At 49.4% G+C, this 14,337-nt stretch overlaps 1 protein-coding gene across 4 annotated transcripts in view; it reads right to left on the bottom strand.

The window, feature by feature from the left end:
- TBC1D8 (TBC1 domain family member 8) overlaps positions 1–14,337 on the bottom strand; it is a 105,066-nt gene that overhangs the window by 14,684 nt on the left and 76,045 nt on the right. For 2 of the 4 annotated variants that reach the window (XM_080813924.1, XM_080813926.1), the window contains exons 6-13: positions 12,306–12,513; positions 10,753–10,947; positions 9,391–9,570; positions 7,802–7,952; positions 4,560–4,774; positions 3,457–3,574; positions 904–1,189; positions 16–145 (exon numbers count right to left, since the gene is read on the bottom strand). In XM_080813924.1, coding sequence (XP_080670050.1) covers positions 16–145; positions 904–1,189; positions 3,457–3,574; positions 4,560–4,774; positions 7,802–7,952; positions 9,391–9,570; positions 10,753–10,947; positions 12,306–12,513 — 1,483 coding nt within the window. The remainder of the gene's footprint in view (positions 1–15; positions 146–903; positions 1,190–3,456; positions 3,575–4,559; positions 4,775–7,801; positions 7,953–9,390; positions 9,571–10,752; positions 10,948–12,305; positions 12,514–14,337) is intronic. The other 2 variants (XM_080813925.1, XM_080813927.1) reach the window with 1 other exon arrangement.

Raw genomic sequence — 14,337 nt, 5'->3', positions numbered from 1 at the left:
GCCGGGCCCTGTCACCTCATAGGAGTCCCGGATCAGGTCAGCAATGTCAGTCCCAGGGTAGGGCTCCTGGTCGTCGGAGAAAAAGGCATGGTGGCTGCCGATGGGGGGTCCAGGACTGTCCTCGTTCTTAACATGATCTAGAAACCTGAGCACACAACCCACCACTGAAGTACTGGTTTCCCCTCCCCTGTGCACCGCACCACACACCTTCCTGGGGACCCAGGGACAACATGTCAGAGCACTTTCAGACGCAGCTCATTCATCTCCAAACCCTGGGAGGAGGGCGAGACAGCAACTGCTGTGCTCCCTTAGAGAAAAGGAGACATGCCTAAAGCCAGGCTTGTCGATCTGGGCCCATGGGTAGGTTTGCAGGGACCTGGGGCTCTCTGCTGAAGTCCATACAAAGTTCTGTGCGTACGTGCCATTGTAAGCTTCCATGTTCTGAACGGGAACTTGCCCTCAGCTCCAAGAGACCCAGGTTCCAGTCCTCGGTCTCAGGGACTTTAACACACCAGCCCCTTCCACAACCAGTGTCTGGAATCTCCAGCTGGCTGCCTGAGACCATCATCTCCCAATGCCTGCCTGCCCCAGTCAAGGCCATTGTGAGTGCCTATCTCCTCAGAGACAAGTGAGAGTCCCCACTCTCCTCCTGTACCCTCTCTCACTTGCTGGACAGGAGCCAGGAAGATGGCGCTCTTCACCACATGCAGGCAACAGTGCCACCTGACTGGCTGACTCTGGTGGGGGCGGTGGGGACTACTGCGTGACAAGTGGCAGAGTGGAAGGAAATATTCCACAGTGACAGCCCTGCTGGGCACCCCCTGCTGCCTCCACCTGGTCTATTTTGCAGAGCCCACAATGGCCCTCCTTATTTCACCCCCCTCCCCCACCCAGTGAGCCCACCTGCTGAGGACCATGAGGGCCTGGCCATCGTCCTTGCTGCTGCACAGGCCCTGGGCATTGGCTTCCAGCACTGCCAGCCCCAGCTGGAAAATGGCTTTGATCCCATCGTAGAAGAAGCAGTCCACAACGCTCACCGCGCTCTCCAGAGGCATAATGCTGAGGAACAGAGTCAGGAACCAGGAGAGAGAGATGGAGGCGAGGGCCGAGAGGTCATTCATGTGCTCCGCCAGCTCAGGGAGGTGCTCCTTGATGAGCTCCTCAAAGACTGACTGGTCCACCTGGGCCCCTGGAAAAGGCAGGTCATGGAGACTTGGTTGGGGAAGGAGTCACACTTCCTAAAGTCAGCCTGAAACTGAAATTACTGTGAGATAAGCAGAATGAAACAGAATTTGAGCCCAGAAAAGGACTCGTACTGAACTGATTTTTGACACTAACTAGAGTAATTCAGTGGGGAGAGGATAGTATTTTCAAAAAATAATGCTCAACCAAGTGCATACCTGTGTGGGGGCAGAGGCTGGGGGGACCTCAAATCCTACTTCACATCATATGAGAAAATATATTTGAAATGTGTCATAGACACATATTGAGGTCTACTCAATATAAAAGCTAATAATATAAAGCTTAAGAAAAATACAGGGAAAAGGCAACATTTCTTAGAACACAAAAAGCACTAGCCACGGAAAAAAACTATAAATTGGACTTCACGAGAATCAAAAACTGGTATTCTTCAAAAAACATTAATAAAAATCATAATGCAAATTTCACACTGAGAAAATATTTGTAATACATATACCTGACAAGGGTTTTGTATTCAAAATAACAACTCTTGCAACTTAGTGATCAAAAACCCATTTTTCCTTTAAAAAGGCAAAAGATGGGACCAGATACTTCAAAAGAAACAATAAACAAATGGCCACTAAGCACAGAAAATTGTGTTCAATATCATTCATCAAAGAAATGCAAAGTTAAACCTGCATAATAGATTCCTTCTTCCCTGCTAGAAGAGCAAAGCTTAAAAAGCCAATTCTGAAAGCTAACAGGGATGTGAGCAACCAGAACTCACACACTGCTGGTAGGGTTTCTGCGGTCACAGTATATCACTTTGAAAAACTGACAGTTTCTTATAAAGCTAAAAATCCCTCTAACCTATGACCTAGCAATTCTACTCCTAGGTAAATACCAAGAAAACGGGCAATCTTGATTCACAGAGAGACTTACACTTGAATGTGTATTTCAACTTCACTTACAATAAAGCACTGGAAACAATGCAGACCTCTAACAAGTGACTGGATAAATGAATCATGGTCTGAGTGTATGGTGAAGTGTGACTTAGCCAGAAGAAGGAGCAGAGTACCAATGCTCCAGCAACCTCGTGTTGTGAGCAGGAAAACAGACCCAGAAGAGTGCGTTCTACAAGATTACATTTAGACCGAGTCCAAGAACGGGCCCGACTAGCCCGTGGTGACAGACCTCAGGAGCGAGAGTTGCCTGTGGCAGGGAATGGGCAGAAGGGGACTTGGTGGGTTATGGAAATGCTCCAGGCTGTACTGGGGCAGTGCTCACATAGGGATACCCATTACCACGGAGGCTTTGTTGGTCACTGAGGAGTAGGCACTGTCCCCCAGCAGCACCATCAACCAATGGCGGCTTTGGCAGCCTGCCTCCCCGTGACCCTGAGGCTCCGATGATTCCGTGCTATTGTGTACAAGGTTAAGCTGCCTCCCCCAGTATCAAGTGGAAAGGGAAGGAAGCCCATCACTCAGGCACCTGGAGGGAGCCAGGGAAGACAGTCTAAGGCATCCCAAAAGGCCACCAAAGGCACCAAGTGGCACGTCCTTCCTAGATAGCCCCCGCTTACTCCCAGGGGGTCCTCACATTCCCTCAGTTCTTGACACCAGTCTTCGGGAGCATCTTCCTCCTGACCTGCCCCCACCTCCAGTCTTTTACCAAATTCTGTCTCAAACTGGTTCTTTCGTTTCTGTTCCCACCACTGCTGCCGAAATTTTAGGGCATCTCCAGAAAGGGTATCTGAGAGTTATCAGCAAGCTGAAGCAACGTTTCTATCATTTTGTCCACTAGGAGGTGCTGGACCACAGGCGAAATGCAGATTCCAATGGGCCACAGAAAAGGAAGACACCAGGTGGGGTCGCAGGTCAGCCCAGAGCAGGGGGGCCAGCAACAAGGGGCCTTCTCACTTATTGTATACAAGTAGAGGGGCGGGGGGGTCCCAAGCTGCCCTTCAGGTCCAGCCTCAAGAGTCTCCACAAGGGAAAGGGGACATCTGTCTGCGTGAGCTCCTTGGGTACGGTGGGCCAAACCACCCTCCCTTTCAGGTTGTTTCTCGAACCTCAACATTTTTCTTTTCAGGTAACTCACTCCACCCTTTCACCAGAACGGTACAGAGATTACACCTGTTGGTTCTGCACATTCAAGAGCCAAACAGCGTTTGTACTGGGGATTTCTGGACAAGGACTGACAACACATCTTTGCCCCAGCTCTGGCCCTGCTCCCCAAGCACAGAAGAGGAAGAGGAGGAGGAAGGAGGCAGGTTACCAATGACCCGGTGGTTGAAGTAGTCGGGCAGCATCCGCTCACACACGGCAACGAGCAACCAGAAGGCCTCCTCCTCCTTGGCGTAGAGCAGCAAAACGGAGGTCAGGATGTTCATGGACTGCACAGGTTCACAGAGGAGGCGGTGGTTAGCATCACATCACGTCGTGCCACAAAAGACATGAAAAACCACACAAGCCCAAAGGGTCCACAGAAGTCAAGGCTGCAGATGAGACACCCCATATAGCCCAACCACACTGACACTTGTAAAGTGGAATGACTGAGTTTATCAACACGGTCCCCACAAGACACCCCAGGCTGAGCAACCAGCCACCCTTCTGTCACTGTCCCCATCTAGGAATGCTGGGGTCAGCTGTGGTGCGGGCTTCAGGCTCAGGTCAAATCCAGCTATTCTGTGTGTATGTTCACACACACACACACACACACACACACAACATTCATGGGTTGATTTTGCTTTTCACAGGAAAACAAAGTTTAAACTCTTCTATTTTCAGCTATCAGAAACTTCTCTAACCCCTTCTAGTGCTGGGGTGGGGGCAGGGGTGTTTTATTTTACCGGGTTCTATTTTGTGCTTGTTTACCACATCCCTGAATACACTTTCCAAGTAAACTCAACAACTACTCAGAGGGCGGCTTATTTCCACTTGTGCTTCCTGAAGGAAAGGGATCGGCCCCAAATATTTTTTGCTCCCCCAATAGCACGGATATTTTAAAAATAATCCCCGTAACTTCTGCAGAGGTCTAGAAAGATAAATCTCCACAGAAGTGTTATCACTGCCGTCCTACAGTGGAGGCCTGGAGAGGCAGTGAACACAATCTGTCCTGCCCTGGACAGCAACTCATCATGTGCACTGCTCTTTTCGGGCACCAAGTAAAGTTTCTAATCTTAAGTCATCAACCTGTTTGACTATAAGGAGATGATTCCTGAGGCCTTACTCGATACATTCTTTAAGGAAAGAGAAAGCACAGAGCCTTCACAGGACAGTCCTGGGTACCAGACAGCCAAGAACAACAGAACCCGAAGCCTGGGTGATCAACACAAGACATGGACTCAAAGATTTCTGCTCCTCCACTGCACACCTTACCTGGCAGTACCCAATTTTGGGGTTCCGGTGGGCATAGGCTGTCAAGACTCTCCTCAAAGCAGCAATTCCTGTTTCATTCTGGAAGGCGGGATGCTCCGGTAAGGAACGGTGCAGGTCCCGCTCTATCTCCTCAGTCACCAGGCAACATTTTCCCATGGACTCCTCCACCAGATTACCATAGTAACCCGGATGCGAGGCGAGATCGGTTACAGCATCTGATGATTTAAAAGGAATTTTTCAAGGGGGCAGGTTACCAGGACAGAGTCAACATGGGGAGGGGGCTTGTCCTGCTGGAAGACCTCAATAGGGTCTCATTACTTGAGGGACAGAAAACATCTTGAGACCACACACAAACCAAAAGGACTTTCATTCTGCCAAAAACAAAAAGAGAAAAAAAGGAAACAACATGGCTTTTCTAAGAATAACCTTATAGAGAGGGAAACAGCTCATATCAGAAACAGCTGTATTAATACATTTTTTGTAAGTTGTATTCTCTAGTAATAGGAAGATTGGATAGATGTGTATCTATACATATAGACATACACACTATTTTCATACATTAACTCAACACGAAATTACTGAGCACGTATGTGTGAAACACATAAGACGGTGCGCTTCTGTTTAGTAATCAATTATCAAGGAGCCAACAAGCTGCAACAAGAAATTTAGGGGCTTTGCAATAACGTGGATGGAACTAGAGGGTATTATGCTAACCAAAATAAGTCAATCAGAAACAATTACCATATGATCTCTCTGATATGAGGAATTTGAGAGGCAGGGTGGGGGGTCGTGGGGGGGTAGGAAAAAATGAAACAAGATGGGACTGGGGAGGGAGACACCCATAAGACTCTTAATCTCAGGAAACAAACTGAGGGTTGCCGGGGGTGGGGTGGGAGGGATAGGGTGGTTGGGTGACAGACATTGGGGAGAGTATGTGCTATGGTGAGTGTTGGGAATTGTGTAAGCCTGATGATTCACAGACCTGTACCCCTGAAACAAATAACACATTATATGTTATTTAAAAAAAAAAATTCAGAGGCTGGGCTCATGACAGGCAAGGCGACCCCGCCCAGTCCACCCACCACCAAGCTCCCCCCAGGCCTCTGACAGGGAGGGGACATCAGGGGTGAGACATCCACAGTGTATGAGGATCCCATTCCCTCATCAGCCAGCACCCGAGCACCTGCAGTCCTGGCCAGTGGTCCCGCAGGGTTGCGGGTGGCAGGCGGGGTTCCAGGACAGAGGCCGGCCCCATGCAGGGAGGTCCCAGGAGAATAGGGCAAGCAGAAGGGGCCCAGTTCCACCTTTAATCTCCAGTTTAGGTTTTTAAATTCTGATTGGGTTTAGTGTACTGCCCTCCTCAACTCAACCTTCTGCTGACCGTGATTCCCCACACTCCACAAACAATCATGACGACATTTCCCTGTACTCAACACTAACAGCTGCTGCTCAACCTGGGACAGCCTAAACCCCACAGCAGTCTTTCCGTCAACATTACCACTTGGAAGGAAAGCTCCTGAGGAGCTAGGTTTGTTTTTTTATCTCAATATGTGTGTATGTTCATTAAAGAGGCAGGCTCTATGCCCGTGGCATCAACAGGTATCGCCTGTAGGTGGTTAAGGCAAATCGTGTGATTTTCTTTCATTCCTATTTTCCTTTCAACTCTGAAATTGTTTTCATTCAATACAAAAATAAAGAAGACATTTTTAATTTCAAAAAGGCCTGTCTTGATGAAGAAACCAGCCAAAAGGGACTCCGCAGGTGAAACGAGGTGAGCAGTGATAGACCCATCAATGAATCCCAAGTAAGCACATGCCGCAATTGTGCTGGAAAGCAAAAAAAAAAAAAAAAAAAGGCACCCTGGGCCAGAGAGGGGATGGGCTTGGCTCTTCAGGGGAGAGACTGAGAAGAGGGAAGAGAGATGAGTGGGGTGAAGATCCGGTATGAAGCCACAGGAGGGAGGAACGTAAGAAGGTACAGGGAGGGGGCACTTGGGTGGCTCAGTTGGTTAAGCATGTGATTCTCGATTTCAGCTCAGGTCATGATCTCAGGGTCTTAGGATCGAGCCCCACATTGGGCTCTGCACTCAATGTGGAGTCTGCTTGTCCCTCTCCTTTCCCCTGCTTGTTCTCTTTCTCTCTCAAATAGATAAATAAAAACTTTTTTTTTTTTTTAATTTGAAAAATCAAAAAAGAAGAAGAAGAAGGTGCAGGGAGAAGACAGGTACCCAGGCCTGGCCTCCAGAAGGCTCGTGCTGATCTGAGCACAGCAGTGTCACCGAGGAAGAGCAGACCTCCTCCCCGGGCCTCCGGCTGCACCCTGACAACAGGGGCCTTCCCTTCCTGCCTAGAAGGCCCCACCTCTCCTACTGAGCCAGACGAAACGGCCACCCGCAATGCAGAGACATTGCTCAGCACATCTCGAGAGAAATCAGTCCCCGTCTCTGCCCACTCGCTGGTGAGGGTCCTGAGGAGGGATTCCCAGACATCACCCAACAGCAGCAGAGGGAGAGTCTGAGGGCCTGAAGCCAGACAAGGTCATCATGGGATGGCACAGGCAATTCCTAGGAGAAGGAAGTAGGGCCGCAATGGTGTCTCCTGGGGATGCCGTGTGTCTTCCGTGGAGGAGGGACTGACAAAGTATGCTGGGGGATGTATTTCAATGTCATTGCAAGTGAACAATGTACAGAGGGTTGGTTTGTTTAGTCTAATAATTATTTATTTCTTTCACAAGAAATCACAAGTAAGCAGAGAGGCTGGCACAGATAGACGGGAAGCAGACTCCCTGCTGAACAGAGAGCCCAATACGGGGCTTGATCCCAGGACTCTGAGATTATGACCTGAGCTGAAGGCAGAGGCTTAACCCACTGAGCCACCCAGGCACCCTGTTTGTTTAGTCTAGTTCAGAACATATGTCCTAGAAAGACACTTCGCTTCTAGGAGGTCCTTTACAGTTCTCGAGACAATCTACAGACTCAAAAGTTATTTTTAAAGGAGAGGCGATCCCTTCAGCTAGACCTCACATTGGCCAAGGAAGACACTCCAGCCCAGAGGTCTCAGGCAGCTGGACCAAGGTCCCACAGCTAACACAGTAAGGGTGCCGAAGTTCTTGGCTGGGAACGTCGTAGGAAAAATCCAGAGACAGAGGACCTGTCTGCACATACATGCTGTTCAGATCTGGGCCTCTGTTCCTGTGTCTGCTCCAGAAATATCAGTTAGCCTCAAAATACCAGAAACACTTACCTGAGAAAAGCAGCCAGAGTTTGCCACGTAACGATTCAGGGATCCCCATGGCTACAAGCTTCCGGATCTTCTCTGTGCGGAACATACACACGGTTCTGCCGTATTCCACGAAGTGGTCATTCCACAGGCTTATTTTTATCTGCTCCCTGGACTGGAGATGGAAATGCTGTTAATGTACAAAGAAGCCCCTCCATGCCTTCCAGCACAGACCATCCACAACCCATCGCAGAGGGAGGCTGCCACTGTTACCAGAGGGACCAAGAGTGACAGGCAACTGGTTCAACAAAAGTTTTAAAACACTTGCAGGCACAGAGGACGTAAAGATGACTAATGCAGAGAACCAGGCCTTCGGGAGCTCAGAGCCCAGCAGGAGCGTTTACACAAATAAAATGCCATTTCCTTGGCAAAGTGGATAGTAAGAGTAGGTTTGTCCAAGTACTCAAGTCCAGAGCAGCTGGGAGGGCGGGGTGGGAGTGGGGGACGTTAGGGGAAGCTTCTCAGGATGTTGACACCAAGCCAGCTGTTGAAACATGGGTCAGCTCAGAGGGTGAACAAAAGCAAGGGGGCAGTGCAGGGTGGGGGGGATCTAACTTGCCCTGATCTCCAGGGCAGCCAGAGGAAAAACTGAAACCTGAAAAAAATCCCACTGTTCTCATTATCAGACACAAGACAGGTACCATTTCTCTAGGCAACTAAAAAATCCTTTAAAATTATCCCTACATGACAGGAGTCATTAGTACCTTTTAAGCAACTTGTTTAATATGCTTTTCATTGTCTGCACTCTCCAGTAAGGGGAGAAGCTTCCATATATATTCAATATTCTTACAGCTTTAGTCAGGAGTTCTTTGAGCTGCTCTGTGTAAAGCATATCAGAAGGTTCTGGTTTGAATGAATAAAGCTAACAATTATACAGTAGCCCACTGGGCAACAAGACACAGTTTGGGGTAGTAATGTCCGCAGACACCCCCAGCGCACGTGGTCCCAATGCAGCCTCCCACCGGCTACGATGTCTTTTCACGGTACAATTTCTAGCCTCTTTACCAACTGGGCATGACATCTCCCTTGGGTTCTCCCTACAAAGAGGACAAGGATAAGGAGACGTAACAGAAATATCTTTTGTCCAGTAAAACTACAGCATAGGAGACCTTTTGTTCCAGGAGAGAACCAAGCGATACTGTAAAAGGAGCCCATACAGACACCCCTGGGTAAGAGGAGAAATGCTTGTTCTGCACCTGCAAGATCCCACAAAGGACAGCACTGATGGCTCTCCAGGTCACATGGCCAAGAGCTGTGTCAAAGAGCCACTTAAGGGGCAGGTAGGAAAAGCCATCGCCCTCGGTCCTCTGACCACATCCTCCATGCACCCGGATGTGCCCAGGCAACTGGCACGGGCTGAGCCCTTCCACCTGCCCGGGAGGGAGAGGGAGGGGCACCAACTACTGGGGCAGCCAGCAACTGGCACACCTGCTCCCCCAAGGCCCACAGGGCTGGGGTTGGCAGGTGCATAGCCCGCAGCAGGTCAGACACCTAGGAACCCCCACTCGTGCCAGCTCCGCCAGGCCCGGCAAAGGAAGAGCCAGGTCACCCACCATTCGCGAGTCTGGGCTCTGGCTGCCCGCCTGCTGGAAGACAGAGATCAGGGCCTCGGGGTGGAGCCGTGGGCTCTTCTCTTTGTCACTTTCCTCGCTATTTTGAGAGGACACCATTTCAAGATCCCCAAACTTGTGGTCACTGCACATGCTTGTTGAATGAAATACAGGTGAAGTCTGCTGGAAAGGAGAAAAAAAAAAAAGGAGGGAGCTAGAAGAAAGTCATTACTGTACTTATGAAAGAGTCTTTGTTTTGCCTTTGGAGGCATATAACATATTTTTTTAATTAATTATTTGAGAGAGAGAGACAGTGCATGTGAGCCAGCAGGGGAGGGGGAGAGGGAGAGAGAGAGAGAATCTCAAGAAGACTCCCCACTGAGTGTGGAGCCGGACAAGGGGCTCGATCCCAGGACCCTGAGATTGTGACCTGAGCTGAGATCAAGAGTCCAGCACTTAACTGACTGAGCCACCCAGGTGCCCCAAAGGTAACATACTTAAACAAGCCTATGTAGGTCTCAAGGGAAAGAGACTAACATTAGCCCAACAGAGTTGATCCTCAGGAAAGAATGTGGTCTACACTGTGCTTTCTTGGGAAGGCTGCTCACAGCATACAGAGCATGGGGCCAAGAGGGGGCAGACAAGCACCACTTCTTGTAGGCTTCCAGAACGGAGAATGACCACCCTCAGAAAACAGCTCTTGGGTACTGAGGGAATATCTTCTTTCCTCCCTGTCACTGTGTGGGTAAAAAGAGGTGAAGAAAGAGAAGGACGGGTGTGAAACAGCAGGAGAGGAGGCCTGAGTGGATCCAGGTCTGTTTTCCAGCTGTCCAGCCTTAAGGACAATGTAACTTCTCTTTTAACAAGTTCCACCTGCCCCCGAATAACATCCCCTCAGCCTCAGGGGTGGGGGGCACTGACCCCTCCAAACTGTGAGGAGGGTGTCCACTAACCTGCAGGTCGATACCCCATCAAACCCTCCAGCCTGGGAGGGGTGCCCTGTAAATCCCTCTGACTTGTGTGGGTACCCCACGAACTGCTCTAATATATGGAGGAGTGCCCATCAACTCCCCTAACCTCAAAAGGGGTGCCCTGCGAACCCCTCTAACCTGTGAACAGGGTGCCCTGTTAGTCCCTCAAACCACTTGCTGCGTGGGGCACCCTCTAACCCGTGCAGCACCCACTCAGGACCCTGCGCGTACCAAAAGTGATATGCTGTCTGATACACAGGCCCAATCAGCCCTAATACAATGTTCTGTTCCCAAGTAGATCGTGGCCATGTGCACTCCCTTCTGAGACCACCGCCCTAGAAGTGGTCAGAAAGACCTTCCCTGGATAGGATCCCGCTGTTTCTAAGCCTCATACCATGTCTTCGTCTTGGGAGGTGTCGTAATGCACGGGGCGGTTGGCGTGCACCTGCTTCAGCCTCACCAGCAGGCCCTCCACCAAGCTCTCTCTGTCCTTCAGCTCGATGAACTGGAAAGCCATCTTGCTCCGGATGCTGATGATTATGGGATTAGGGAGCAGACTGGTATCCTCCATCTTCTCAATGCTCACCACCTATCACAAAAAGTTACCCACAAAAGGTATGGCAACAGACAAAGGAGGGCAGGCATTTTGACTACCTATTTAGGTATCACCAGACAGAAGGCCAAACCAAACAACTGCCCTAAGGAATGGATGCAGAAGGTAAAAATTATCTAAGGCAGCACAGTCATGATAGCCGAAAGGGGTGAGTAACTCCAGGACCCACTAACAGGCGAACGGAGAAACAAAAATGTGATATATTGACACAACTGAATATTATACAGCCTTAAAAAGGAGAGAAATTCTGACACGTGCTACAGCATGGGCGAACCCGGACGACATTATGCTCAGTGAAATAAGCCAGCCACACATGGGCTAAGGTTACAGGATCCCACTTAGATGAGGGACCTGGAGTAGTATGAGTCAGAGACAGAAGGTAGAGCAGTCGTTGCCTGGGGCTGGAGAGGAAGGATGGGGACTGAGTGCCTAATGAGGACAGAGTTTCTGATGGCGAAGATGAACTTCTGGTGATGGTGGGACGATACCGTGAATGTACTCAATGCCACTGAACCCTAACACCTAAAAGTGGGTCAAGTGGTAAATGTGATGTTATGTATATGCTACAACAAGACGACAAATAAATGTATAAGACAACACTTGGACTTCTTGCTTCACTCCTAAGTAAGAATATTTGTAAAATGAAAACATCTACAAAATGACATGGAGGGAGATCACATGCATAAAAAATTCTGAGTTTTCCCAAAGAACTGTGCTCAGAATTTGGAGGTCCTGATGGAAACAGAGTGGTGGGTAAAGTCACCACAGACGTGCCCTGAAACCAAAGGACTGAGCTCTTCAGATCTGGAAGTAGCCTCAGGCTGCCCTGAATTTCCAGGGACAGACTGCAGATTTTTAAAGTACAAAGGACCTGATCCATATTAAAGGAAACATTTTTAAGTGTTTCACTCAAGTCCCAGGAGGGCACAAGAGCCAAGCAATTGGACGTTTTCAAGGTGATGTTTTTTGTCAGTCACCTTTTCTCTTTCCCCTTTCTGTGAGTACAAGGGGTGGAATCCTTCCTAAGAGCTGACAGAAAAGCTTTAACTGTGAGGCAGGGCCTTTCTCCGAACAGCATCAACACTAATGCAGAGGTGAGGGCGCCTGCTTCTCGCCAGTCACTGCCAGGCAAATTTCAGGGTGTTGGAGGAATGACAAAAAAAGCAACAACCACACAGGGACTGGTCAAATGCAGGCCATGCTTGCCTCCAGAGGCCCATCTGCAGTGGGCAAAACCCTGTTGGGTGAGCAGCCCTGCCCGGCCAGTCTCACGGCCACCACGGGCTCAAGGACAGAAGGCGGGCTCGGGAAGCGCCGGCCAGGGCGGCCCCTACCTCTCTGAGTGGGAGGATGACATTGCAGCAGCCGTCCTCCTTGCTGGCGAAGCAGACATAACGGTCGGAGGCGAACATCCGCCCCACAGTGTGACAGCGGCTGAACGGTGTCCACAGTGAGCAGTCCACGACAGCGTGCAGCCTCTCCTGCCTTGGCAGCCTGAAGAACGCCCGGAAGAACTCGTTCTGTGCTCTGGCTTCCAGGTCCCTGGCAGAGGAGGGAGGGAGGAGAAAAAGAGGCAGGGACGGTGAACGAACACACAGGTTTACAAAGGAAAACCCTGCGAAGCCAACTGGGGCCCCGGACATGGAAGAGGATGAGCCCCCCAGGTCCCGCATGGGTCATAGCTCCCGCCCCACTTTACAGCCAACCTTGGAAACGGGTCCTCAAGGCAGGAGGGGTTGCCTCTGCACAAAAGTAAGACACCAAACTCACAGTTCAAAACAGATACTCCCTTCCTGATTTGAGCAACACTATGAGTCACTACAGTGACACTTAAACAAGTGTTTAAGAATCCAGTATCAAAAAGTCAGTAACACCAAGTGCTGGCGAGGACGTGGAGAAACAGAACCCTTCGTATCCCATGGGCAGGGATGTAAAATGGTGCAGCCGGTCTGGAAAACTTTCTGGCTGTTTCTTGAAAAGATTCAACATGGACTTACCATACGACCCTGAAATTCCCCTCCTAGGCATAGACCCCAGCAAATCGAAAATGTACATCTGCTCCAAACCCTGGACACACCTGCTCAGAGAGGCAGAGCTGGCAACAAGTCTAATGTCCATCAGCTGACAAACAGATCAACAAAATGTGACAGAGCCGTATAACAGAAGGTCACTCGGCCACACAGAGCAACAAAATACTGACACACGCTACAACGTGGACGGACCTCGAAAACATTACACACACAAAAGCCTACATACTGCCTGAGTCCCTTTAGATGAAATTTCTAGAATAGGCAAAACTCATCAAGAGAGAAAAGACTGGGGCACCTGGGTGGCTCAGTGGGTTAAAGCCTCCACCTTCAGCTCAGGTCATGATCCCAGGGTCCTGGGATCGAGCCCCACATCGGGCTCTCTGCTCAGCGGGGAGCCTGCTTTCCCACCCCCCTCTCTCTGCCTGCCTCTCTGCCTACTTGTGATCTCTGTCAATAAATAAATAAAATCTTTAAAAAAAGAGAGAGAGAGAGAGAAAAGAGCTTAGTGATTCCGAAGAGGAAGGGATAAAGGGAGAAGTGGGGAGTGGCTGCTCATGAGTATGGGGTTCCTTCTTGGGGTGAAGAAAATGTTCTACACCGAGTGTGGGGATGGCTGCTCAACTCTGACTGGACTGAGAAACCACTGACTGGGAAGCCTTAACAGGGTGAATTGTAGGGTATCTGCCCCAAAAAGCAGTTCAACTGAGATTTGTGCTTGACATACAGTAAGTGCCAAACAAACATTAGCTATTATTACCTTTAAAAAACAAATCCAAGCAGTGGCTGCCTGGCTCAGCCCGTTAAGCATCTGACTCTTGATTTCAGCTCATTTCATGATCTCAGGGTCATGAGATCAAGCCCCACGTCAGGCTCTGCACAGGGCATGGAGCCTGCTTAAGATTCTCTCTCCCTCTCCCTTTGCCCCTCCCCCAGTTCTCTCTCTCTCAAAAATAAACAAAAAAGTAAATTAATTAATAAAACAGATCCAAGTCAAAGTATCACTGGGGAGAAGTCCATCAGTGTCACATCAGTATGGACAGTGGAGAATGGGGAAGAAATCCTACCCCAGGGGACACCCCCCCCATACTGAGTCTTGGCTCTAATATCCAGTAAAGCAAGAAGGCAGCCAACTCACAATGTTTGCAAATACTGATGAATTTTTGTCCCACCCCAAAATTCTAGTAGAGGGGAAATTCCACTGTACAGAGATAAAAATTTTTCTTTGCCACATCAAATAAGAGTTCTTTAAATTCATCTGAGAGAATTTGAACTCTTAGCTTTCTTATCAGCTGGGTGACCTTAGATAACACTTCTCTGTATCACATCTTGACATCCA

Source organism: Martes martes, assembly GCF_963455335.1.
Source record: "Martes martes genome assembly, chromosome: 9".
In the NCBI taxonomy this organism is placed as follows: Eukaryota; Metazoa; Chordata; class Mammalia; order Carnivora; family Mustelidae; genus Martes; species Martes martes.
The sequence above is the reverse complement of the archived record's forward strand: the minus strand, read 5'-3'. Positions and strand labels throughout refer to the sequence as shown.